Source organism: Mesocricetus auratus, unplaced genomic scaffold (assembly GCF_017639785.1).
Source record: "Mesocricetus auratus isolate SY011 unplaced genomic scaffold, BCM_Maur_2.0 Super-Scaffold_100033, whole genome shotgun sequence".
NCBI lineage: Eukaryota > Metazoa > Chordata > Mammalia > Rodentia > Cricetidae > Mesocricetus > Mesocricetus auratus.
Window position 1 is genome coordinate 13,479,373 of NW_024429213.1, and position 26,546 is coordinate 13,505,918.

A 26,546-nucleotide genomic window follows, 5' to 3' on the forward strand; every position below is an offset into this window, starting at 1 on the left:
TGTGTGTGTGTGTGTGTGTGTGTGTGTGTGTGTGTGTGTGTGTACCTCACAACTTCCTAGACCCCTGCCCCCAGGCACTACCTCTTATAGGGGTGTGTGTGTGTGTGTGTGTGTGTGTGTGTGTGTGTTTCACAGCTTCCTAGCCCCCATTACCTGAGGTGCTACTTTGTATCCACAGGCTCCAGTGGCCCAGGGGATCTCAGCAGCAGGAGAGGCCGGAGAGGCCGTGGCTCCTCCCCCAGCTCTTAGTGCTTCTTCCCCAGTTCTCTCCTAGGTGTCTGAGGTGAGGAGAGAGTTCTATGCTTTCTTCTTGGCCCTGTTGGGAATCCCGAGTGAGGCCCCGTGGCCTCTGAGACTGCCTCCTCAGGAGTGACTCTAGCCCTGGAAGCAGGCAGGTAAGGGTTAAAAGGTATGGGCCAGCCCAGTTCCTGTCCAGGTAGGCTGGGCCTTTACCTAGAGGGAGGCAGCCAAGACAGCAGTCACTGCTGTTCACTTCTACTGCCAGGAAAACTAGGGCCTGGATGAGACGCCTATTCTTTTTGAGCTATTCGAGGCTGTCTGACTCTGGTAAGTACCTCAGAGCAATGGGCCAGGGCCGTGAGACAGCGAAGGCACAGGAATTGAGGGCTGGGGTACAATGTTCTGAAGTTATCTTCCAGAGACCCTGATCTGTGGAAGAAGTACACCGACAGTATAGGGTAGCGATGGGAGGGGTAGCGTTCAATGCAGGAGGACGGGGAGCGGCGCAAATCCCCATGTGGCCATTTCCCTTTCCTGCTACAGAGCAGCTTTTGGTTGGAAATGGAGGTAGTGGGATGGGGCAAGGAGACTCAAGCTCCCTCTTCTCTGCCCCATCCCTCACTTCCGCTCCCCTTTTCAGAGTGGCCTCTTTACCAGGGCTGGGCCTCAGAAAAGACCAACCGAACTATTTAGAGAGCACCGTTGTTCAGGCACCTGTTCCTCTCTCTGTTTGTTCACCCAGAGTGCTGGAGGGGGTTGTGTTGCATGTTTGGGGGGAGCACTGGGGAGCAGTCCAGACTTTGCGTATGTGTTTGCACAAGCCGTGGCAGAATGTGGAAATGGGGGCTCTCTGACAGTGTTGGAGTGCCACCCAGGTGAAGTATCTTGGTTGTAAACAGTCATTACAGCCAGGAATTTTTCTCAGCTATGGTGTCAGAAGGGCAGACCTGAAAAACCTGCTGGGCCTGCCTCTGTATGTGCGTGCGTGCGTGTGTGCGTGTGTGCGTGTGTGTGTGTGTGTGTGTGTGTGTGTGTCTGTCTGCATGTGCCCTCTGTGGCTCTGCTGCTGCAGTCTGTCCCAGCCACAGGACTGCAGTATGGCAGGACAAAGCCCTGGGGCTGACAGAAGGGTCTCAGAGGTTTGCGTGAGGGTGTGTTAGCGATGCAGGTTGTGGTGGATTGCTCTCTTACTATCTCATCTTGGTGTGAGGCAGCCCTCAGTCCCAAGGCAAGCGTGCAGAGCACAGCAGAGAGCAGCAAAGGTTCCTGAGTCAGGTATGGAGGTGTGGGGCGTTGACCCGTGTCTAGCCTGCCCAGTGACCCAGTGACTCATGCCCCAGCTATGTCCCTGAGGTCAGGCTGACAGGGTGGAGTCGGGGTTCCTGTCTGGACCCTGTGTTGACTTCCAGGATGCTGTGCTTTTCTGAAGAAGGGAGGATTGGCTTACCCTGATGTGGAGTGCACGAGACTGACGGTGGTGAATGGGGTGAATGGACCCAGAGGCCGGGGGAGTTGGCTTTCTGTTGGGGTGGAGGACGGTTCAAGTGGGCCTTGGGAAAGTTTTCCAAACTAAAATGGGTCCCAGGAAAGTAGGAGCTCCGCGAGTTCAGGGCCAGAGGAAGCTGAGATGGGACATCAGAGAAACTGTCAATCATGCTGACGTGCTGAACTCAAGTGGGTGGTGGGCTTCGGAGACCCAGTACAAGCGCATTCTGTCTGGATTTGTAAGAAAGGCCTTTGGGACTGTCTTACCATTGACGTTAAGGATAGTACATGAGTCCTTTGAGGGATCGATACAAAAGCCCTGTGGACAGTCAGGAAGACAACCGAGAAACTGGGGGTGCCTTACAGGCGGTTTGATCATGCCCCACAGTGTGAAAATGGGGAAGGAGCTTATAGCCAGGCGTCCTTGCTTGTCTGGGTCTCCTCCAACCCATCATGGCGAGCTGTGACTTTCCAGGTAGGCTAAAATGGGAACTTTGCTGGCTCTTAGGCCTTCCCAGTCACCTGCGTTGGAGGCTAGGACAGGTGGTGGGAGGTGATGTCACCTGGTTGCCCAGCTGGGGACTGAGCAGGATGTGGGAGGGAGGCAGGGAGGGAGCAAATTCCAGAGAAGCAGAAGGAGAGCTGGCAGCTAGCCAAAGCAGGCTCCATGGTCATCCAGGGCTTCTGGGGACAGAAAACGAGGCAGATAATGTGTTACCTATGGCTGCGGATGTCAGCCATCCCAGCAGGGTGACTTCTGTGCTAGTCTCAGAGCAGGGTGGGAGGCACCCTGAGGTCGACGGGCAACTCCTTGCTGCCTCAGAGCAGTAGCTGGAATTAGGACAAGTGTAGAGCGAGCTCTACCTTGATACCCGCCTGCCTCAGCTGTCTTGCGTTTAGTCACTGCTTCAGGCAGCTGGCATACATTCATGGACTACTTGCCGTGAGCAGCAGTGTTTCGGGTGCCGGAGCTACTGATACACTGGGGCAGACATGGCTTCCTGTCCAAATGGCAGTACAGGAAGGGTCAGGCTCTTGTTTAGCAGCTGCTGTGAGAGGACATCACTCAGGGACCACCTCCGAAAGGGGCGTTTAAGCCCTGGAATGAGCTGGGCATTGTAGTGCCTGCCTGTAATCCCAGCATGTGGGAAGCTAAGGCAGGTGGATTGCTATTGAGTTCAAGACCAGCTTGAACACAGTTACTTTTAGGCTGCCTAGGCTACAGAGGGAGACCGCGTGCCAAAACAAAAACAGCCCCCAAATGATAAGTGAGAGAAACAAAGTTCATGTGGTGAGGGACTGAAACCACCCTAGGCTGTGGCCACAGCCTGGGCACAGGCCCTAAAGCCTGCTAGATGGACTGAGGTGCCCAGGAGGTAATTGGTGGGGTTGGAGCTGCTGTCTTGAGGGACTGCATAGCACCAGAGGGGTTTCCTGCGCTATGCCCTTTACTGGACAATTATTTCACCTCTGTGTGTTTCCACCCCTCATCTCAAAAGGAAAGGTAATTAATGACAGACCTCCTGCCTGAAGGGTTTCAAAGATTCATTGTGACGTAGCAGGTAACTGTTCCAGCCACTCAAGGCTGAATAAGTGCTCGCTGTTGTTATAGTCAATTGAATCTGTACCATTAATTCTCTCCCTAGGTGAGACTCCTGGCTGTAGCCTATGGGCCTCTGAGGAGGCGTTGTAAGTCTGCCCAGCTTCTCACTTACTGTGTTAGCACTCAATGGGAAGGGAACCAAGGTACCAGGCCAAGTGGGTCCAGACATTGACACAGAATCTGATCCAGCAGGCCAGGTAGGCGGGTGGGGCTCGGGGCACTTTTCATTCCTAGTTGGAGCATGGGAAATGGGACTGGGCTAGGGGCTGGGGTGTCACAGGCTACGCTTCCTTAATGCCCCCTGTGCTGCGTCACTGCCAGGCCTTGTCCAGCCATCAGCCACAGCCTCCACACGATACAAGGATGGAAGTCAAAGGTCAGCTGATCAGCTCTCCTACCTTCAATGCCCCAGGTGAGTGCTTGTGTCCACTTCCTGCTGCCCCCCCGAGTCTCTGTGTGCCTGCTTGGGAAGGGCTGGACCCTGGCCCCACAGCTGTCCCGGGATGTCCTAGCTGTCCTGACCTTTGCTCTCCCTATGCAGCTGCCCTGTTTGGAGAAGCTGCCCCCCAGGTGAAGTCAGAGCGTCTTCGAGGGCTGCTTGACCGACAGCGGGCCCTCCAAGAGGCCCTGAGTCTGAAGCTGCAGGAGCTCAGGAAAGTGTGTCTGCAGGAGGCGGTGAGGACCTGGCCTCAGGGCTATCGGGCAGGAGGGGGTGAGGAGCCAGGGTGCCTAGGCAGGGAACTGCAGTGATGGGTGCCCAGCCACTTGTCTGGGAGTTAGTTTCCTTGTCACCCTGTGTGTCCTCACAGTTTCACTGAGAGGTCACAGAATCAATGAGCTACGCTGGTGCAGCCCCACAGTCACTTGTGAATAATTAAACACCTCCCCAAGTCCCCCCAGTGAAAACTGTTTAAAAGTGGGCAGCAGACTCCATCCTGCACTGACACGGGTTAGTTATTAACCCCTCCCCTCCGCTAGTCCATCCATCCATCCATCCATCCATCCATCCGCTCATCTGTTTTCTGAGACGGTGTCGCTCTGTAGCCCAGGCTGGCCTAGAACTTACACAGTAGCCTAGGGAAGTCTCTGGCTTATGCCTCAGTCTCCCAGGAACTGGAATTAAAGGCACGATCCACCACACCTGACTATAGCTCTGGTTTAACCCTTCTTAATGTGAGTGTCCACAGACTTTTCCTGAATGATTAACAGGGTTCAGGGGCTGGGGAGTTAGCTCAGTTGGCCATGGAAGCACAAGGGCCTGAGTTTGACCCCCAGAACCTATGGAAAAAAAGAATAGCGTGGTATGGTGGCCGGCACTTGTAATCCTAGTGCTGGAAAAGTAGAGACCAGATGGCTTCCCTGGGGCTTGCTAACCAGCCAATCTAGCCTAATCAGCAGGTCCCAAGCCAGAGAGAGACCTTGTCTCAAAAAAGTAGGTAATATCCTGACGAACAACATCCAAGATTGGCCTCTGGCCTACACACATGCACACTTGAGTGCACACATGCGCACGTACACATACACATGCATGCGCACATGCGCATGAACGCACACACGCTCTAATAGGATTCAGAAGATGCAGCCCTTGTGTTATATATGTAGCATAAATAGACTGGGATTTTATAATTATAAAAATTAAGAACTCTGGACTCCAGATTTCCAAGATTCCTTTGCCCAATGGCCCAGAGAATTTGGGGGGGTGCACCGAGGGACTTAGAGTCCACACTTCCTACCCTGGTGGTAGAGATCTTGACAGGAGGTGACCTAATACCTGTGGAGTCTTGAGCTGGGCTAGGCTCTTTGGGACGTATAGTTCCTTGCACTCTTACTACTTTGTCATGTCTCCAGCTAACCCTTGTAGTCTCCACCCTGTTCCCTCCAGGAACTGACCGGCCAGCTGCCCCCTGAGTGCCCCCTGGAGCCTGGTGAACGGCCTCAGTTGGTACGCCGGAGGCCCCCCGCAGCACGTGCCTACCCTCCACCACACCCGAACCCAGCACACCACTCCCTGTGTCCTGCTGAGGTAAGCATTTGGGTATGGGAAGATAGTACTGGTGACGGGCAGGGGCAAGCCAGGGCAAAAGGAGGGTATGACCAGGAGTGGGAGGAGCTGAGGAGGGAAAGAGTTTGGACAGGTGGGTTCCCCGTGCAGAGTTGGACCCCAGCTCAGTCAAGACAAGCTTCCTATCGTTAGAAGATGCACAGGCCCAGCTCTTCATCCTGTCCCTCGAGGATGAATACGCTCCTTCCCTAGGCAAACAGACCCTCTCCAAGAAGAAGAGGCCCCGCTTCCAGTGTAGATGGGCTCTGTCAACTTCCCGCTACTACGGGTAGTCATTTCTATTACTTAGTTCTATCCCACCCCTTTTGGGTTGTCCAGGAACTGGCTCTTGAGGCCCTGGAACGTGAGGTGTCTGTACAGCAGCAGATTGCAGCTGCTGCCCGCCGCCTGGCCCTGGCCCCCGACCTTAGTGGAGAACAGAGGCGGCGTCGGCGCCAGGTGCAGGTTGACGCACTTCGGAGGCTGCATGAGCTGGAGGAGCAGCTCAGGGACTTCAGGGCCCGCCTTGGCCTCCCAGTGCTCCAGCAGCTGCCCCTTTCTGCAGGAGCACTAGTCAGTGCCCAGGGTGTCTGCCTGGGCACACGCCTTGCTCAGCTCAGCCAAGGTAAGCCAGGTCCCACATCTCTCCAGTGAGTGAAAAATAGGCCTGAGAATGGCCTGTGGCTAATGCATACGGGAGTGGTGGAGTGCCTGAGTAGCTGTGGAAGGCACAGAGGTGAACAAGACTTAAGGACTCACCCATCAAGGAGAATTGTAGTAACCTGACTTGAGGTTAAGAGAGGACTTGAACAGTAGGCAGCAGGAAAATAAATACTCAAGCTTATGGTAGTCTTGAACTCAGGTAAAGGTAGATATTTTTATGCATTGTCAGGTTGAACCTAGGCCCTTTAGCATTCTAGGTAAGCATCCTACGATAGCATTACATCCTCAGTCCTCTTTTTTATTTTTTAGTATTTATTTATTTTATTTTGGTTTTTTGAGACAGGGTTTCTCTGTGTAACAGCTCTGGCTGTCCTGGAACTCACTCTGTAGACCAAGCTGGCCTTGAACTCACTGAGATCTGGCTGCTTCTGCCTCTCAAGTGCTAGGATCAAAGGTGTGTGCCACCACCGACTGGCTTTTTATTTTTAAAAGGATTTATTTGTTTTTATTTACATGTATGTGTTCTTGTGTGAGTTTATGTTTACTACATACATACAGGTGCTCCTGGATTCCAGTGGCTTTGGAACCCTTGGAACTGGAGTTATAGACTGTTGTAAGGTGCCTGGTGTGGGAACTGAACCCAGGTCCTGTGAAAGGGTAGCAAGTGCTCTTAACCACTGAGCCATCTCTCCATCCCCTTGTCTTGTTTGTTTGTTTGAGACAGGGTTTCTCTGTGTAGCAGTGGCTGTCCTGGAACTCACTTTGTAGACCAGACTGGCCTCAAACTCTGAGATCCACCTGCCTCTGCTGGGATTATAGGGGTGCACCACCGCTGCTTGACTCCCTTTTTTTCATTGTTTTGCTTTTACTTTTTATTTTGAGACAGGATTTTGGTAAGTTGCCCAGGTTGATCTTGAACTCATTCCATAGTCCAGACCGGTCTTGACCTTGACACACAGACACACAGACACACACACACACACCCTGCTTCATGAAGCCTGGGTAGCTGGGATTATAGGTCTATGTCTAGCAAAGATAGAGGCATCAGAGTCAGGAGGCAGACTACCCAGAGGCGCCTGCCTGTCCAGTGGTATGACGGGATGGAACCCAGAGCTTGGAGTGATGGGCTACCTTTCCTTTCTCGCCTGTAGAGGATGTAGTTCTGCACTCGGAGAGCAGCTCCCTCTCAGAGTCGGGGGCCAGCCACGATAATGGTGAGAATATCCCCACGGCCTGAGCTCGGCCCTCCCCCCCCCCCCCCCGTGTCCTCTCAGAATGCCCATGTTTTGTTCAGTCCTCCTTCTTTAGCTCCCCTCTAGCCATACCCCATGTCCCCATGTGTCCTTAGCTTCACCTGCCACGTCCTCCTCCGCCCTAGACCCTGCAGAGCAGCCTCTACCTTTGCCTGACTTTGTCCCTTAGGTTGCAATGCCCCTCCCCTTTAAACCCACCCTGCCCTTGCCAGGCCCTCTCTCATTGAATGCTACCCTGTTCTCCCTTCTATCCAGAGGATCCTCATAGCTGCTTCTCCCTAACCGAGCGCCCCTCACCACCAAAGGCCTGGGACCAGTTTCGGGCAGCATCTGGGGGGAGCCCTGAGCGGCGAGCCCCATGGAAACCTCCCCCATCCGATCTTTATGGGGACCTGAAGAGCCGGCGCAACTCTGTGGCCAGCCCCACCAGGTAAAAAGGAACCTCTTTGACCTTTCCCGGGACTAGGAGTGGGATCCTGTGCCTGGGTTGGCAGGAGGGTCTACTGGTGGGTGCAGTTTCTAACCTGGGTCCCGATGTGGGCCTGCCATCTCTGTCTAGCCCCACGCGCTCGCTGCCCAGGAGTGCCTCCAGTTTTGAGGGGCGAAGTGTGCCTGCCACCCCTGTCCTCACCCGGGGCACTGGCCCCCGGCTCTGCAAGTAAGGGGACTCTTGAGGGTGGGTCTGAGTGTCAGAGGAGGAAACCTTTAGATCTAACTGTAGATGTTGAATACAGATTACCGAAAGATGTGGGACATGGGCAGCTGGGCTTTGAAAGGCGGATAGAAGTTGGAGTGGGAATTGGAGACAGAGGCATGAAAGACTGAATATGGGCTTTTCCTGGGGTTTTTTTTTTGATAAGTCGTCTTCTTTCTCTGAATCTTTCCTTCCTCATTTGTGAAGTGAGTGTAATATCTGCCTTTGAAAGACACAGGTACAGTGCATGTCGGGTAGCATGTGTCAACTGCCTACTGTCTGCTAATAATCGGTAGCATTTGCGGTGGATAACAGCTCCTTTATCATCCTAAGAGCCCTCTGAGGAGGTGCTGTTATTTGCATTTTATAGGTGTGGAAACTGGGGCCCAGAAAGGTTAATTGAGTAACTTGTGAGTAAACTGAAGTTCTGACATTTGAACCCATGCAAATGCTTTTGAATCTAGAGTCAGCCTCGAAGCACTGTAATACTAAGATGCCTACTTTTCTGCCTACTTTTCCCACGCTGTGAACAGAATCCCCATCTTCTTGGGGCATCCATTCTGTGCATGGTGGGATGATTGTTCAGGGATGGTTCACAGACATGGTGACTTAGAGTTCAGAAAGCCTTTAGGTCCAGTCATAAGGTGTAGGGCTTCGTTCAGGAGCTAGTTCCTTCAGGAGGCAGCAAGCAGCCGTGAGGCTAGCCTCGCAGAATAGGAGCTCCAGGTAACAGAAGAGCGCCTGTGTGTGTCATTCCTGAGCTAGTGCTTCCTTCCCATTCCAGAAGCATTTACATCACCCTAAGAGTTCGCAGCCCTATCCCGGTGCACATTTCCACACCCTACCCTCTGACTTCCCTGTCTGGGACCAAATCTCAGTGGTCCTTTACAAGCACTACTTAGCAGCTACGTGCACACAACTTCTAACCCTGGACTATTCGAGGAATTAGCGAAGGCTCAGGAAGAGATGGGGCAGTCGGGGCACTCACCATTTGTCTTCTGTTTCTGACCCTGCTCTTGTTACCACACCTCTGTTCTCCAGACCTGAAGGCCTCCATTCTCGCCAGTGGTCCGGTAGTCAGGACTCTCAGATGGGCTTTCCTCGGCCTGACCCTGCTTCGGATCGGGCCTCTCTCTTCGCAGCTCGCACCCGCCGCAGCAATAGCTCTGAGGCCCTGCTGGTGGACCGAGCAGCTGCGGGGGGAGCTGGATCTCCACCTGCCCCCCTGCCTCCCCCTGCTGCTGGTCCTCCAGTCTGCAAGAGCAGTGAGGTGCTGTATGAGCGCCCCCAACCAGTCCCTGCCTTCTCCTCCCGCACCGCTGGTCCCCCAGACCCTCCTCGGGCTGCCCGGCCTAGCTCAGCTGCCCCTGCATCCCGTGGGGCCCCCCGGCTCCCACCCATGTGTGGAGACTTCCTCTTGGACTATTCGTTGGACCGGGGCTTGCCCCGTGGTGCTGGTGGGGCAGGTTGGGGGGATCTGCTTCCTGCTCCTGAACTCCCAGGACCCCTTTCCCGCAGAGATGGGCTCCTTGCCATGCTCCCTGGTCCTCCACCCATATATACCGCCGACGGCAGCAGCCCCCTTCTCCGCAGCAAAGACCCAAACACCCGTGCCATCCGTTCCAAGCCCTGTGGCCTGCCCCCAGAAGCTGTGGAGGGTCTGGAAGTACATCCAAACCCATTACTCTGGATGCCACCACCCAACCGGCTACCTCCAGCTGGTGAGCGAGGTGGCCATAAGAACCTTGCCCTGGAGGGGCTCCGGGACTGGTACATCCGGAATTCAGGACTGGCCATGGGGCCCCAGCGCCGGCCTATGCTTCCACATGTGGGCCCAACACACGCACCCTTCCTCCATGCCCGCTGCTATGAGGTGGGCCAGGCACTATACGGTCCTCCCAGCCAGGCACCGCTCCCGCACTCGAGGAGTTTCACAGCACCCCCTGTCTCCGGCAGGTATGGGGGTGCTTTTACTGATGGGTAAGGGGTATTGATTCAGATGCTGGAGATATCCTGACCAGGGAGCACTTTGTCAAAATAGCTGATGAGTGGGACCACAAGGAAACTTAGCTGTAGTCTTGGCATGGGGTCACTGTATCAGACATAACCTATATTAGTCCTTGGGGTCCTGGTGAGGGGGATCTTGGATGTTAGTAACAGGAGTTCTTTCCCAAGCTTTAGAAGGATTTTTCTCCCTAGTATGCGACAGCTGGCAGTGAGCCTCGAAGTCAGGGTGCTGGGAGGAAGGGGCATGTGTACTCCCTGGCTTTTTCTTTCAAGCTCCATACCCCAAGTTTAAGAGCCTGAAGGTGCTGTCCTGTGCCTGTCTCCACCTCTTTAACAAGCCTCTTTCCCTCTCTCTGTGTGTGTCCTGTCTGTCTTTTCCTCTCTCATCTTCCCTGTTTTCCGGATTCCTGCTGTCCTTTCTAAAGATACTACACGGACTTCCTGTACCCCCCGGAGCTGAGCTCTCGTTTAAGTGACCTGACTCTAGAGGGGGAGCAGTCTTCCAGTTCTGATTCCCAGACCCCAGGGACATTGGTCTGACCCTTCCTGATAAGCCCCATGTTGGTCTGGACATACTCCAGTCTGGGGAGCACACGGTCGACCTTGCTGAGCCCTGGGATGTGGTTGCTCTTGGTCCTGAGGGACAGCTGCTTGATCTCACAGGACGCCTGGCTTCTTTTGGGCCCAGGAGGATGTCCGATACTCCTGCTTCTCTTCTCATTCTGTGCTGGGGGACTGGAGGGCCCCAGCTAGCTTCAAAGAGGGGGATAATGGTGGACTCTGCCCCTTCCTCCATTTCTGTTTACAGTTGTGATTTAGTATTCCCTGTCTTTGCCCAACACTAGGTGTTTTATAAAAGGGAAACTGTGAGCTCATTCCTGGTTGGGTTCATTCCTGTCCCTTTGCCCAACCTGTTCCTTTCAGGAACCACCACCCCGCCTCAGTGAAATGGACCATATAGAGTCTCGGGGGTTAAGCGACTGCTGTGAACAGAACTCTTTGCCTCCTTCCACTAGAGTTCTCGAACAGATGGGCTCCTGTCCACCTTTGGAAGGATGGAAGTCTGGGTGGGGTATCTGAAGGAGCTATTGTCTCTGTGTCTGCCCATGGCCTCTGTGTTGACCTTCCCCAATCAGGAAGCTATACAAGAGGTTGTCAAGAAGCGGAGCCATTTGAGTATGTTGCATCCTGGGATGCTGCAGTGGTTAAAACTGGCAACTGATAGATGCCAGCGAAACCCTCAGGTGACATCTGGCCATGGGCCACAGGCCACATCATGTCCTCCTTGGCATTCCTTCTATTTACCACTTTTTAAACAAATCCACATAAGCTGTGTTTTCTATATGTCTGTGACTTTCTGAAGCTGGGGGTTCCCCTACCCCCTTTACCTGATATTAAATTTTCTTTTTGTACCAGTGGATCTGGGCCCAAGACGTCACACTGGAAGGGGATTTCTATAATAAATGTATAAACTGAACCTTTGGATTGTTTCTTTGTCTGCTTCACCTCAGGAACCTACACATCTAGTTAAGACCAGATTTTTAATATATGAATGAGACAGGACAGGGATTCGCTGTGTAGTCCTGGCTGGCCTGGAACTCACTATGTAGACCAGACTGGTCTCAGACTCAGAGATCCATCTGGTCTGGAGTAAAGGGCATATACAACCATGCCCAGCCAGGAAAAAAAAAGTTTTTTTTTTAATTTATTATGTATGGTGTTCTGCCTATATGCCAGAAGAGGGCACCAGATCTCATTACAGATTGTGAGTCACTATGTGGTTGCTGGGAATTGAACTCAGGACCTCTGGAAGAGCAGCCACTGCTCTTAACTGCAGAGCAATCTCTCCAACCCCAGAAAACTAGAAATAGTTTACAAAAGTCTCAAATATTTTGTTTTCTTAAGCTAGACTGTATGTAGCCCGGGCTACCTCATAGTTCTCCTGCCTCAGCCTTCCCAGTGCTGGGATCACTGATGGTGCTATGTTCAGCTAGCATGTGTTGACTGCACTTGCTTTGTGAGATGGGCAGCTTCTCTGCCTCCCTGCACTTCCATCCAAGCCCACTTATAACAAGAGAATATCCAAAATGGTAGCACACACTTCTACATCCCTGTGCTTTAATGCTAATTCAGAGGCAGCAGCTTTGAGGACCACAGTAGTCACCCTTTTGGCACATATAAACCTGGTCAGGTATTGTCCAGCAGAACTGAAGACAGCCACAGGGTTGTTCATTGAAAGGTACAAGAACTTTACACAGGAGGGCAAAGTAGCTGTGAGATTCAACGGCTTTATTGTTGTAGGAACACTAATATATGTGCTCCATTCCAAGTTGGGGCTATTGCTAGCCAGCCCCACACCTTGGTCCTTGATACTGGAAACATTGTGGGGGAAGGAGAAAATCTATAAACAGAGTTGGAGGGAGGCTATTGGGTCTGCTGAGGGTTAGGGTCATCTAGGTGCAAGGGTTCAATGGGGTCATGGCTGAGGACAATTGGGACTTAAGCTCAAGATTTGGCCATGTCTTAACCTGGGTTCCAAGCTGGATGGGGTTTGAAAAATCCTTAGAGCCCAAGATTTGAGAGTGTCCTGCCCCAGGTCCTGGCTTCGAAGTAGGGGAGACCAGTGAGTCTCAGATTAGTGTTAGGGGAGTATCTCTGGGTCCAGTTTTGAGATTGACCATGGATATGCTCTGACTTAAAAACCCAGTTTTCAAGGCTGGATGTAGGTTACTTGAGTCTCGAACTCAGGACTGAGGAAGACTGATCCCTAGATAACGGGCTGGAGGGTAAGAGATGACGAGTTTGGGATTGGAGCAAGCAGTGACAGGTGTCTTATTTTTTTGGAGAGGCCAGAGGGCACCAGGTTCCTATTTTAATGGCTGGAAAAAGGCTGCATCTTGGGTATGGGGACGGGGCGGGGGTGGTCTAGATTCAGGGTACAGATGCCAGGGTCCTAGGATCCAGCTTCCTGCTCCTGTCCCAGTGCCTCTAGGAGCAGTCCCATTGGTGTCCGCTTTAGACCAATGCTCTCGATCTTGTTCTCAATCTTGTTTTTAAGGTTTCTCAGGCGCAGTGAAGCATGCAGCAGGATCACTGTAGGCGATACCAAGAGTGGATCAGGGGACTTAGTTTGCAGCCCACGATAGGGAATTTGCCCAGAGGCAGGCTAGCATGCTATGGGGGATGTGGCCAGGTAGGACATCCCATAAATCGGGACTGGGACAGTTCAAGGCACTTAACAACTGGAAGACACAAAAAGGTAATAAAGAGAGGGACAAGAAGAGAGGGGACAAAGCCAAGGAAGACACTTAACGGAGGCATGTGTGTCCTCCAGGGTTTCCAGTCCTCTTAGCCCAGGCACCTGCAGGGCACGCCTGGTGTTCAAGCGCGAGCTGCCCATTTCCCCAGCCATAACAGAGAGAGGAGAGACTCACAGAGCACCGGCGCTGTGATGCAGAGCAGGAAGGTGAAAGCGCCGCCCACGGCCCAGAGAATGAGGAGGCTAATGGCAAGCACCACAGCCAGGCAGGCAGCAGGGTGGCTGCGACGGCAGCGGCGCACGGCTGCACGAGTCTCAGCCGCCCACACCAGCACACCGAGGGCCACCACCACTACCAGTGCACTCAGGAGGGTGTGCAGTGGACGAACGTACCTGCGGGAACAAGGGCACTCGGCTAGCCTCACCATCCACCCAGTCCTGGACCCTAAGAGTTTTGTTCCTTGTATCCAGAATCAGCATCTTAGCACAGTCTCACCAGGCCTGTCTCCAACAAGTCCACCCTCCAGGAATTCCTGTGAACTCTCAACTCCTGGGTACTACAGTCCTATCAGGTCCTTACATCCTGCCGGAGGTCCTGGGCTCCCAACACTTCTCTGGTTTTTCACTTTAGACCCGCAGGGTTTCTTTCTAGCTTTCCCAGATCTGCTCCTACCTTCCTCTATTTGACCTGAACCCTTGCACATCCCTCACCAAGGCCTTCAGCCAACACATTTCTCTTTGCAGACTCGGCACCTTCCAGATATGATTTCCCTTAAAAGGCCCTCCACTACCTCATCTTCATATAGAGCTAACTAACCTCCCGCAGTTGCTTGAACGAACTGTCCTCGCTTTCAGTGCCGGTCTCACAACCCTGCCCAAGTTCCTCTTCTAGACTGTCTTTAGCTTCTCCACCCTGGGTCTTCCCTCTGGGCCCCAATATGAGCAGGTTCTCCACAGGCTCACCTTCTAAACCCTGTCTGTACTACACCCCCACCTCTGTCTTAAACCCTCCAGGGCTCCCTTAATCTACCATGACTCACATCATTGAACCTCTTAGGTAGTCTCACATCCCCTTCCTTAAATCTGGGTCTCCCTCCCCCCTTTCTTACCCAGGTCTTCTCTCACCTCCCCCAACTCTCCTTATAACAAAAAATCTGCCTCCTTCAAATCATCTCATTCATGCCCCTCAGACCTTCCTTTTCTACCGAATTCGCCCTTCCCAGCCTAGCACTTCCCCTGAGGCTCCCCTCTCCTCATCCTCAAAGACCCGCAAGTCCACCCTACTTCCCGCTAGTATCTTCAGCCAATCACTACCTCCCTCCCTCACCCGGCCAGAGCGAGACTGATGCCGAAGCAGAGAAGGTAATTGGTTTGGTAGTAGAGGAGATTGTTGATGACGCGGTGACACCATCGCTGTGGATCGCCCAGATCCGGAGCCGCCAGACGCGCAGACCCCAAGACAAAGTCATCTAGGGCACGTAGCGGTGGCAGCCGCACCTCCGACATCCTGCGGGTTGCTGGACCAGCCCGAAGGGCGGCGAGACTACAACGCCCGTGACCCCTCGCGGCACCGCGAGGCACATTGGGAAACAGGGTCTAGGCGGAACAACTAGCAACTTGGGCGTACTGCGCAGCTGCAAATAACAACGTGACCAGAAACCACCAACTGTGTTAGCAGAGACTACCAGGAAACCAAGCTTCGCCACGCGGCGAGCAGCTCAAAACTCCAACTTCTCTTCACCCCTGGGCGGGGCTCTACGCCGGGCTGTGCAAGCTGTATGTTGACTCAAAGCTGTACAGACTAGTAAGAATAGGAAGTTAAGTCCAGAGCTGGATTCCACTTCCCGTCACACTGCTCCTGGAAAAGTATGCCCCACCCTTGAGGTCAAGTCATAAATGCCATTTAAAGGCCTTTTATTCGGATACATCACAGAGGCTATCTCTTGGTAACCTTTTTAAAAATCCCCAGGTTGGATTACGAAAATCCCTTTGGGTCCCTCTGAGTGTTTCCCAGACTAGGTGGCCCAGAATCTGTCCATGGCCTTCTGCACAGTCACCAAAAAGTGCTTGGGGGAAGTGAGCTGTTTATTTGGACACAGCTGTGCTTGAATGGAGAGTGGGAGGCCTCATTAATGCTTGCTGGCTGGTTCAACACCCTCAAGACTCAGTTTGGCCATCTGCTACTGCAGGTTCCTAGTACAGCTGCCAGGGCTCTTAAAAGTCATCGTCGTCACAGATGTCAAGGTACACGTCAAAGGCCTCTCTGTTGCAGTTTCCATCAGGAGTGAAGACATATTTGTGGAAGGTCCCATCTACGCAGATGGCTGGGGAGGGTTGAGGTGTTATGAAAGGTTAGGAGATGCCCCAGCCACTTACTCTAATCCTCTCTGGTGACCCACCATGGCTCATGGTCTAATGCCAGGCTTTTGCCCAAGTGCCACACCCCTTACTAATTATGAAGTTGAGCCACACATTCCAGTTCCCTCCAGCTTATGAAAACCGGGGAATTCTTTGTTTGTTTGTTTTGGTTTTTGAGTCTGTCCTGGAACTCTTGTAGACCAGGCTGGCCTTGAACTCACAGAGATCCGCCTGCCTCTGCCTCCCGAGTGCTGGGATTAAAGGCGTGCGCCACTAACGCCCGGCCTAAACCGGGCAATTCTTTTAGGTCCAACCTTCAGTCCTTGACCCATGCAGTGCCACAAACCAAGGAGACTATTGCCACTCACCAATTACAGAGTTGACATTCTTGGAAGTATTTCGACCAAAGGCGCAGATGCACGCTGACTCGGCAGGCACAGTAAAGCTGGCCAGGCTCCACTGAGAGTCCACGTACTGCCCAATCATAGGCCCGACCTTACCCACACGAGCCAGCCTATGAGCAGCATTTGGTAAGTCCAGGCACATGGCCAGGGGATTGGGACAACATGGGATTGGGTGAGGATACTCACGCAGAGCGGCGGTTGAGGCGGGTGTCTTTAAGAGCAAAGATATGGACAGTGCCCTTGTCACTGGAAGCACAGAGGAAGGAGGAGTCGTGGCTGAAGTTAATGCTGCAGAACAGACCAGTAATGATGTCCAGCATGATGACTTGTGCTGAAGGCCACCACCCACCCTACACATCCTGTGCTCACCAGTAGAGGGTGGCAGGGTCAGTGCCTCTTCGAAGCTCCACCAGTTTTTCCTTGGACTGGGTGTCAAAAAGACGAATGAGGGTACCCTTCTGGGAGGCTGAGGCCACCACGGTGCCTGGCTGGTTCAGGGACACACAGGCCACATCACTCTGGTGTGCATTAATAGTGAACGGGGCTGACGAAGTGCCAGGCTTCGTGCTCGCCAGATCCTAGAGCAGGGGGACAGTTCCGGCTTGGGGCCATATGGAGGAGAGGGGTCACAAGGTCCTGAGAGAGGCGGGCCAGCCACCTCTCAACCCTCGCCCACTGGATCGCTCACCACAAGCTGCAGGCTTCCACACTTGTGGCCAGGAAACACAAGCAGCTGCTTCTCCAGGCTTGGGCAGAGGTCACATAGCCCTGAGTTGCGGGGATGAAGTGGAGATGGGCAGGTGAACAGGAGGTCAGGGGAAGGCTGAGACTCAGGATGGATAGAGCTGGACAAGTGAGGCCCAGGCTGTAACCCTCTGTGGTGATCACCCATAGCAACCTCACAGGCCTAGGCTTTACACTGAGCTCCACCCTCCATGCTCTAAACAGATTCTAAGAAGTTGCCAAGAAAGTCTTGGGCGCATGGCTCGCTGACACACTTACCCCTGTCCTCAATGAGTACTTTCTCTTGTCATGTGGGGCGGGGGCCGGGGTAGGGTAAGGTAGCGACTGAAAGGGCTTATCTCGTGTAGAACCTCGCCCCTAACATTTCTGCGCATGTGTCCCATCTTTCATCTCCCCCTTTCTGCCTCTTCCACACTCTCATATCCTTACGCCTGGATATCTGAAGGTCTGGAGATCTCACCCTTGGGGTTGTCACGAGTGTCAAACTCAAACAGCTTTCGAGGATTGTCAGGGAAGGAGTACACATAGATGCGGTTCCTCAGCACAATCACAATCCTGCAGACACCACACAGAAGGCCGTGAGGAAAAGGGAAGTGCCCAAGTGGGGGAGGGGTGGGCTTACTTGCTGTGGGAACCTCCTGCCCCCCACCCCAGTCTTCACCAAGCTCACTTGTCATGGCGCATGCGCACAGCCAGCACTGGCTTGGTAAAGGTGAACTCCAGCACCAGTTTGTCCTTGGAGTCCTTGCCTTCTCGGGCATCGTCCCAGATCAGCACTGACAGGCAGATGGGTGGGTTGGCAAGACCAAGGTTTAGGGTAAGAGGCAGACCGGGTGGCACAGGGCTTATCTGTACCCCTCATGGGCCCCCAACCACTTGCTACACCTTTCACTAAATATTCAGTGTGAGCCTCGCACAACATGCACACTTGGGGACAAGATCTCTATTAAAAACGCTTTCTAGAACAGGTATGCGTGTCTGGACATAAGGAAATCAAGGCTCAAATGAGCTGAGTGCGGTCAAGGATCGTTTGGCACAAGAACAGCTAAGGTATTTATACCCAGATCCACAACTTTCCTCCGTAACTACTTGAGTTTTCAGGATCCAGTTCACATTCTTGGGGGATTTTGTAATGAATTCTAGGGTCCTGCAGCTCACCTATAACTCTTGCCACGTTTGTGGTGGAATCAACAAGGAAAAACACCTTAACACAAAGTGACACTTGAGGGCTCAAGCCAAGAGGTTGTAGGAGAGACAGCTCCAAGATTTGAAAACCTATTCATTATGTGATCTTGGATAAGTCACTTGCGTGGGCCTCAGTTTTTCGTTAGTAAAAATGGAGATAAGGAGGCTAGTGATGGAATATGTGCAAAGCCCTGGGTTCCATCCACAGCACAACAAAAATGGGACAAGGGCTAATGGTATTTCCTACCACACAGGATTAATCCCAGCACTCGGGAGGCAGAGGCAGGCGGATCTCAGTGAGTTCGAGGCCAGCCTGGTCTACAGAGCAAGTTCCAGGACAGCCTCCAAAACAATACAGAGAAACCCTGTCTCGTAAAAACCAAAAAAAAAAAAAGAACGAAACCCCTACAAAGCTAAATGAGCTAAAATATGTGAAGCCAGGTGTGAAGGCACTAGCCTGTAACCCTGGCACGTGGGGGGCGGAAGAGCAATCATACTTGGCTATAGAAGACCTTGTCTCAAATTGATGTGTTTGTGTGTGAAGTGCTTAAAATAACTATTAGGCTCCCAGTAAGTGCTCCATTAGGGTAAGAAGACAGACAAGAAGTGGTTTTGCTGTTTTTATAGTGCTGGGGATGGAACTGAGGGCCTTGAGCATACCAGGCAAGTGTTTACCACTGAGCTACATGTCCAGCTCCAGTAACGTTTCCTAAATAAAAAGGTAAGGCATCTTTAATCCCAGCATTCTGTGAGTTAGAGATCACTCTCATCAACAAAGAATACACAGTGAGACCCTGTCTCACTAAATGCCAGATCAAACATTTCAAGCTGGAAGATCCATGACTTACAAACTGCCTCACTGCGGGACTCCGAGGTGCTGACAAGTTCATGTGCCAGTGCCTCAGGGTGGATGTGGGAAGTAGGGAATGTGGGGAATCTGGGTCGCATACCGGATGAAAGCACTTACCTGAGATCTCCGAGAACTTGGGGCTGCTACCACCGCCCACCAGGGCCAGCAGGTTGGATCGGTGCAGCATCTCGACCAGGCCCACGCTGCCCACCTGCTCGTGGTCTGCACAGGGACCAGAGTGTCAGTAGAGGTAAATGCCAATGCCCACATCAGCCCTTCTGCCCACTGTCTGCCACTACAGCCACTCACCCAGGTGCCCCTTCTCCATCAGGGGCTCCACGTTATAGATTCGTACGCCTGTCTCCATGGCACAGCAAAAGCAGCCTGGGGATAAAGGGATTCCGTCTGAGTCAAACTTCTAGGGCTCATAGCTATCTCTGACCCTGTTTCCTATCTTTCCCACAAAGATACAATCACAAGCTTACTTTGGTCTTGGTTAAAATGTAGGCTGGTCACACCCCGAAGTGGCTGCTGAGTCATGGTTCAGGACTGGCCCTAGGCACAAAATGACAGCACTGAGAATAGTTCTGGAGTGTCCTCTCTTAAGTCCTACAACTTCTGTCCCCCAAACGATTTCTTCTTCCTCACCACTTTGTCTATTTTGTTTTGAGATAGGGTCTTGCTACGTATCCCTGGCTGTTCTGGTACTCCCTATGTAGCACAGGCTGGCCTTGAATTCCCAGCAGTCCTCCACCTCCTGAGTGATGGGATTAGAGGTGTGTGCCATCACTCCCGGCTTCCTCCCCATTTTGATACTTTTCTTTGCCAGACTGCAAAAAACAAAAACAAGTGGAGTATACCTCAGAGTATCTGTTCAAACCAAGACCACAGGCACAATGTATCTTGGCACAGACTCACACTGCCATCAACACCAACCCTTACTGAGCCTATCAGGAAGTAATGGGGTAGAGGATGTCCCATGATACCTCCTCACTCCCAGCCATTCTTGGCTCTAATGCCTGACATGACCTCAAATTTCTTTCCATGGGGCTGGAGAGATGGCTCAGTGGTTAAGAGCACTGGCTGATCTTCCAGAGGATCTTGGCTCAATTCCCGGCACCCACATGGCAGCTCATAATGTCTGTAACTACAGTTGCAGGGGATTCAACACCCTCATGCAGGCAAAACTCCAGTGCACATGAAATGAAAATAAATAAATCATTAATACATATTTAAAAAACTCTTTCCACAAGCTCCTCATCTTCACACCTGCACCCAGCTCCACCTGTCAGTAAAGGAGAGAACAAGGACTAAGGTAGCTAGCATCTCCGAGACAGCTGTGAATGGCCCACCCTCCCTCCCTTGCTCAAGCCTTTCTAACTCTCAGCTATTTGCCCCCAGGCCCTCTCACTTACACCCTCCCCATGCAACACTTTCCCCAAACCCTTCTCTCGTATCAGCAAGCCTGATCACTAGGACAAGCCTGGGACCTCCCTCCACCTATCTCCTGAAGGCCCCGCCCGGCATTCCCTGGACATTCAAAATTCTTCACACTACACACGCTCCATCCCTCAAACTCTACCCAGTGACTCTCATGAACCACCTTCCCCCTAAAATTTGCCCCTTTTGTTCCCACATTATCTCCTGAAGACCCTGCCCTAGGGCTCAGATACTTCTCCCAGTACAGACGACTCCTCCCCCCCCCAAAAAAGAAACCTATCTAGGAAAACCTCAACCGCTTCTGTGTCCCTGTCCTAGAAGCCTCAGTCTCTTGTCAATCCCCATCGCTCCAAGACCTCTGTCCAGACACACCTACCCACCCTCTAAGACTTCAAGCCTACTTTTTTGGTGTAACACCTGGGTCTTGCCATACTCCGAATAGCACTAGCTTCCAAGATCCTCTTTTAGAGCTCTGTTCCAAATGCCCACACTAAGAACTGTAATTGGAATGCCTCACCCTCTCCCAAAAGTCATGTCCCTTTTCATGACAGCACCGACTCAAGCCGCCTGTTCCCAGTCATCCTCCGCATGTCAAGACCTCTAGCAGAAACACCCATCCCATGACCCTGACCAACCCTTGGGTCGTGCTCCAGCTGCACGTCGCTTTCGCTGCCTTGATCTTCACCCCTCCCGGACCCCTGCTCTAGATCTTGGTGCCGCCTGCAGCACGAATTTCTGACCTCCCGGGCTTTGGTGCCCGGCTCTGCTGTTTACATCAGGTTCTACTTCCGGAAGAGGGAGTCTGTGACCGGAAGTGACTCAACCTGGCCAGAAAATCCGGCCACAACTCTTCTCGCCCAGTTCGCGGACCTGTGGAGCATCCCGAGCATTACTAGAGTCCTCCGAGGGGAGTATGGGGAGGAGAATGAGGGCCGACCGGGGAACTGCGCAAAGGCAGGACTATGTGAGGGAACCCGGAGAGAGAGAGGGCCTACCCCTCCCTAAACGGAAGCGGGCCAAGCATTGAACTCGTTAGCCCACCGAGAGATAGAGGGGTGAACCTCCCAGACTAACGAGTTAGTCCTTTGACTTGGGCTAGAGTGGCTTTCCGGATGTTTACCTTTGGCTCTGGAAGATCTTGAAAGTTGACATCGCCTTGGGCGGGGGAATATGCAATGGGATTTTGCTTTGTTTTCTTCAGTTCTATCCCTGGCTCTGTTTAATTTACAAAACGATAAGTCTTTTTTTTTGGTAAAACATCTGAGTGCTCCAGGCATGTTTGCGCACTCCTGTAGTCATAATATTTGGCTAGGAAGAAGCAAAAGTTAAATGTTATCCTGGGCTACATGAGATCCTGTCTTTAAAAAAAAAAAAGGATGCTCACCGTGGGAACACAAAAGGCCCCAAATTACACGCTGGAAACATTAGAATCTTGAGGTAAGTGTGTATACATGTTCAGTTGTGAGAAATAATAAACGAGTGAGACCTAGTGGCTGAGACAGAATTGCAGAGAATTTGTACCACCCTGGCTTAAAAAAATCAACAAAAGGAAATTGAAGAATGGAGAACTAAATTGCATTCATCACAACCAGGGCTATATAGTTGAGGTTCTGTTTTTGTTTTTAAATGTTATGTTTTCTTTATTTTTTTGTACTTTGGTGTTTTGCCTGCATCTATGTCTGTGAGGTGTCAAGCCCCCTGGAACTGAGGTTACAGACAGCTGTGAGCCATCATATGGGTGCTATGAATTGAACCCAGGTCCTCTGGAAGAGCCATCAGTGTTTTTAACCGCTGAGCCATCTCTCCAACTCCGAGAGTTTTTATTTTGTTTTGTTTTGTTTTTTCAAGGCAGGCTTTCTCTGTGGCTTTTGAGGCTGTCTTGGAACTCGCACTGTAGACCAGGCTGGTCTCGAACTCACAGAGACCCGCCTGCCTCTGCCTCCAGAGTGCTGAGTTTAAAGGTGTGCGCCATCACTGTGTGGCCCATGTCTTCTAGAGTTTCTTGACTGAGCATGGGTAGAATAGTATTTGCTAAAGCAAGAACAGCTTACCAGTGTCTAACCCACTAAAGAAAACTACACCTTCTTCCATCCAAACCATACATTACCTAAAAGAAGGAATGGGACCTCATGGGTCGTTTCCCCATCCATGAGGAAATGCTGAAGAGCTTGGTCTTGTGCCTGTCCTGCGCGCAACTTCATAACCACAGCTTCAGTTATGAGTGCAGTGGCAATGCCATTCGTGTTCAGGAGACATCTTTTTGATACACATCTCCCCATCCTCTGGCTCTCCTGTTCTTTCTGCCTCTTCTTCCTCGATGTTCCCTGAGCTTTGGAAGGGGTGATATAACTGTGTCCCACTGAGGGCCAAGCCCATCCTTTATTCTTAGCCAGTTAATGGGTTTCTACATTAGCCTCTGCCCTGTCCAGTAAGAATCTCTCCGATGAAAGCCGAGTAAGACACTGATCTCAGAATATGGGCAGGCTCAGTTTTTGACACCTTGAACTCCTGATCCTCATGCCACTGAGGCAGGAGGAAAAAGTACTGGGACTAGGGTAAGAAAAGGAGTCCTTTTGGGGACTGGAGAGATACTTCGGAGGTTGAGCACTCGGTGCTTTTCCAGAGGACTTGAGTTGGGTTCCCAGCACACACATGCAGCTCACAGCCACCTGTAACTCGGTTCCTGGGTGTCTGATACCCTTCTGTGGCCTCTGAGGGCATCTGTGCTCACTAGGCATGCACCTACACATACACATAAACAAGAATAGAGAAATAAAGGAACCTTCTAGAATGGGGTTGAAGCTGCTTGCCAGCTGAAAATCAAGGAGGACTCTGGCACAGGCTAGTGCATGGTAATGGTTGTCAACATTGATACAGTGTTCCTCCCTCCCTCTCTCCCTCCCTCCCCCCTCCCTCCCCCTCCCTCCTTTCCTTCCTTCCTTTTTTTTTGGTTTTCAAGACAGTGTTTCCCTGTGTAGCTTTGGAGCCTGTTCTGGCACTCGCTCTGTAGACCATGGGAACTCACAGAGATCAGCACACCTCTGCCTCCCGAGTGCTGGGACTACCACCTGACAATAAATAAATCTTAAAAAAGAGAAAGAGAAACCCGAAGCTGAACACCTGTATTAATACATTCTATCATTAATAGTGAGTGTTCATTCTCTTTCTGCTTTTGACTGCTGGCATGACTGCCTCCGATCCCAGCTGCCTTGACTTCACTGCTATGATGGAGTATAACCTGTAAGTATAACCCAGACAAACCCTGTTCCTTTAGCAGTTCTCATTGCCAGGTGTAGAAAGGAAACTGGGACACTGCCTGATCTTATCCTCCGACCATTTTATCTTAGGATTGCTATCCTTTGTTGAAAATGGTTTTACAGGAATTCCTTAAATGCATAAGATTGAATATCACTATGATTTTTAAAAATGATATATGTATGTGTATATATCAGCCTATTAAACAGTCTCCCCTCCTCTGTGTGTGTCATTTATTTATTTACTCATTCATTTATGTATTTATTTTGGGAGATGTGTTTATGTAGTATTTATTTTGGGGGATATGTTATGTTTATGTCGTTCTGGCTGTCCTGGAACTCACTATATAGGCCCCATGCCTTCTGAGTGCTGGGATTAAAGCATGCATCACCACACTTCTGGCTTTTTTTTGTTTTTTGAAAATATTAGACAGGGCTGAAGGGATGATTCATTGGATAAGAACACTGGCTGCTCTTCCAGAGGACCTGGGTTTGATCCTCAGCACCAACATGGCTCTCACAGCTGTTTTTAAATTCAGTCCCTAGGGATCTGACACCCTCTTCTGGCCTCCAATAGCACTTACTAGATGAATGTGATGTGCAGATATGGATACAAGCAAAAGATACAAAAGATAATAGAATTGACATTTTGTGTATGTGGGGGGCACACTTGTTACAGAGAATGAAGGTCAGAGAACAACTTGTTGACATTTTGTGTATGTGGGGGGCAGACTTGTTACAGAGAATGAAGGTCAGAGAACACCTTGTTGGAATCAGCTCCCTGCTTTCACGTGGCCCTCGATTTCTATATTGTTGTTTTGCTTTTTGTTTCCCTTTCTTGAGGCAGTGTTTCTCTATGTAACAATCCTGACTGTCCTGAAACTTGTTCTGTAGATCAAGCTGGCCTGGAGCTCAAAGGCATCTGCCTGCCTCTGCCTCTGGAGTGCTTGGACTAAAGGTGTGTGCCACCACACACAGCCTCAAGACCCTTTGTCAAAATCAAGGAAACAGAGGCTAGAGAAATGATCAAAGTTTAAGATGAATGAGTTCATTGATTTCCTGGCATGTAGCTCACAACTGTCTGATATCCCCTTCTTTCTCCAACAAACACCCACACATGTACACATGTACACACACCTTTTTTTTTTTTTTTTGGTTTTTCAAGACAGGGTTTTCCTGTGGCTTTGGAGCCTCTCCTGAAACTTGCTTTGTAGACTAGTCTCGTCTGGAATTCACAGAGATCCACCTGCCTCTGCCTCCCGGGTGCTGGGATCAAATGCGTGCACCACCAACGCTCTGCTCACCAGCCCTTTTTAAAATGATTTGTGTAGGGCAAGTGAGACGGTTCAGCATGTGTGGGCACAGACCACAAAGCCTGACTGTAGCGGGCTGGTGTTCATGGTTACGGCGCTACAACAGTTCACAAAGATCCAAGCAAGGGCCAAGGATGTAAATGACGACAAAGACAAGGAGAATGGCGTTTATTTTAACAAGGGTGGAGCCTTCTATACCAGTGGCAGGCACGGTGGAAACCAACCAAGGTCAGAAGCTAACGTTCCCAGGGCCCTCCGGCAAAGGGTAGGCCAGAAACAGGAATTATCATTTAGACAATAAGGATGGACAGAAAACAGGAACTTGCATGCAGGCCTTACTGGGAGGGAGGAGGGTACAAGAAGTATTTTGCTAGAAGCTCCTAGTCATAAGCAACACCTGACTATCTGAGTTTGTTGGTGGAAGGAGAGAACCTACTCTAGAAAGTTGTCTTCTGACCTCCACAAGCACACTATAGCATACATATCCATATATTCCCCCCTTAAACACATACACACAAAATAAACCAATGTGAAATTTTTGTTTTTTGTGATAGAATCACTGTCTAGTCTTCGATGATCTGATACTCACTATATAATCCAGGCTGGGCTTGAATTCCTAACAGTCTTCCAATCTCTGCCCTCTGAGTGCTAGGATTACAGGTGTGTGCCTTCATGCCCTATCTCCTTCTGTCCATTCATCTTTAAGACTTTAATTTATCAGGCCGGGTGGTGGTGGCGCATGCCTTTAATCCCAGCACTCAGGAGGCAGAGGCAGGCAGATCTCTGTGAGTTGAGGCTAGCTAATTCCAGGACAGCCTCCAAAGTCACAGAGAAACCCTGCCTCGAAAAACAACAACAACAAAAAAGATTTTAATTTATCCAGAGTAAGCCTTGGCACAGGGTATTATATAGGAAACTAGTTTTTTTTTAATGTCCTCACCTGTACTTGTAGGGGTCCTACCCTAAACTCCCTCTGTGCCTTTGGTGCATTCCTGTGCCAGTACCTTCCTGCTTTTATAACCATGATACAGATGGACGAGCTTGCAGCACTTTCATGGTTAAAAAGAGGGATGTTAGAACTTTGGGAGTTCAAGGTCACTTTGTCTACATAAGTGAGTTCCAGGCTCTGCAGGGATATACAATGAGACCTTGTTTCAAACAAACAAAAACAACACCAAAAATATTTTAAGTAATTAACTAAAACAAGCTGATAGGAAGGAGTGGGAGCTGGTGGGGTCCCTTCCCTATGAATTTCTGACTTACCGCACAGAAAGAAGTCTGACACTAGAAAGTGTTTTTTGCTTAAATTCAAGTGTGGTGTCTTCTCTTTCAAAGAATGTTTTAAGACAAATCAGTCGCTGTATAAATAAATACAGCTGGGCAACGATGGCGCACGTCTTCAATTCCAGCACTCAGGAGGCAGAGGCAGGCGGATCTCTGAGTTCGAGACCACCCTGGTCTACAAGAGTTAGTTCCAGGACAGTCTCCAAAGTCATTGAGAAACCCTGTCTCGAAAAAAATGTGAGTTCGAGACCAGCCTGGTCTACAAGAGCTAGTTCCAGGACAGCCTCCAAAGCCACAGAGAAATCCTGTCTTGAAAAACCAAAATAAATAAATACATACATACATACATAAAATTAAGCTGGAAATGATGACCTTAATTTTAGCACTCCAGAGACAGAGGAAGGTTATCTCTGTGCATTCCAGGCCAGCCTTGTCTATATAACAACCAGCCAGACATACAGAATGAGAC

General features: G+C 51.0%; 3 protein-coding genes and 1 long non-coding RNA gene across 9 annotated transcripts; 2 read left to right on the forward strand and 2 right to left on the reverse strand.

The window, feature by feature from the left end:
- The first annotated feature begins 435 nt into the window (after nt 1–435).
- On the forward strand, nt 436–11,463 carry Ccdc120 (coiled-coil domain containing 120). The gene is given in 12 exon segments (XM_021235947.2): nt 436–567; nt 3,372–3,473; nt 3,476–3,525; nt 3,650–3,740; nt 3,870–4,003; nt 5,211–5,351; nt 5,709–5,994; nt 7,184–7,246; nt 7,541–7,715; nt 7,845–7,943; nt 9,021–9,935; nt 10,412–11,463. Coding segments are annotated over 11 exon segments (2,088 nt in total). The 5' UTR covers nt 436–567; nt 3,372–3,454; the 3' UTR covers nt 10,527–11,463.
- Nucleotides 11,464–12,254: 791 nt separating this feature from the next.
- Nucleotides 12,255–15,005, reverse strand: Praf2 (PRA1 domain family member 2). Its single transcript, XM_005085099.4, has 3 exons — nt 14,573–15,005; nt 13,421–13,638; nt 12,255–13,079 (listed from the first exon to the last, which is right to left on the reverse strand). The coding sequence occupies exons 1-3, from the start codon at nt 14,749–14,751 to the stop codon at nt 12,940–12,942; spliced, it is 537 nt and encodes a 178-aa protein (XP_005085156.1). The 5' UTR covers nt 14,752–15,005; the 3' UTR covers nt 12,255–12,939.
- Nucleotides 15,006–15,142: 137 nt separating this feature from the next.
- Wdr45 (WD repeat domain 45) lies at nt 15,143–21,012 on the reverse strand. 5 transcript variants are annotated; one of them, XM_040733786.1, is made up of 12 exons: nt 20,862–20,993; nt 19,435–19,616; nt 19,272–19,341; nt 19,096–19,170; nt 18,904–19,008; nt 17,422–17,527; nt 17,212–17,306; nt 16,696–16,775; nt 16,377–16,585; nt 16,194–16,295; nt 15,972–16,117; nt 15,143–15,569 (listed from the first exon to the last, which is right to left on the reverse strand). In XM_040733786.1, exons 3-12 carry the CDS (start codon nt 19,324–19,326, stop codon nt 15,460–15,462), a joined length of 1,083 nt encoding a protein of 360 aa, XP_040589720.1. In that variant the 5' UTR covers nt 19,327–19,341; nt 19,435–19,616; nt 20,862–20,993; the 3' UTR covers nt 15,143–15,459. The 5 variants fall into 5 exon arrangements, with proteins under 5 accessions (XP_040589720.1, XP_040589719.1, XP_005085153.1 ...); XM_040733785.1 differs by lacking the exon at nt 20,862–20,993 and adding an exon at nt 19,773–19,933; XM_005085096.4 differs by lacking the exon at nt 19,435–19,616 and having other exon boundaries at nt 20,862–21,008.
- Nucleotides 21,013–21,258: 246 nt separating this feature from the next.
- LOC121135261 lies at nt 21,259–23,702 on the forward strand. Of its 2 annotated transcripts, none has more exons than XR_005872451.1 (2): nt 21,259–21,663; nt 23,186–23,702. It is a non-coding gene; the product is annotated as an uncharacterized LOC121135261 (long non-coding RNA). The 2 variants fall into 2 exon arrangements; XR_005872450.1 differs by having other exon boundaries at nt 23,190–23,702.
- Nucleotides 23,703–26,546: the final 2,844 nt, after the last annotated feature.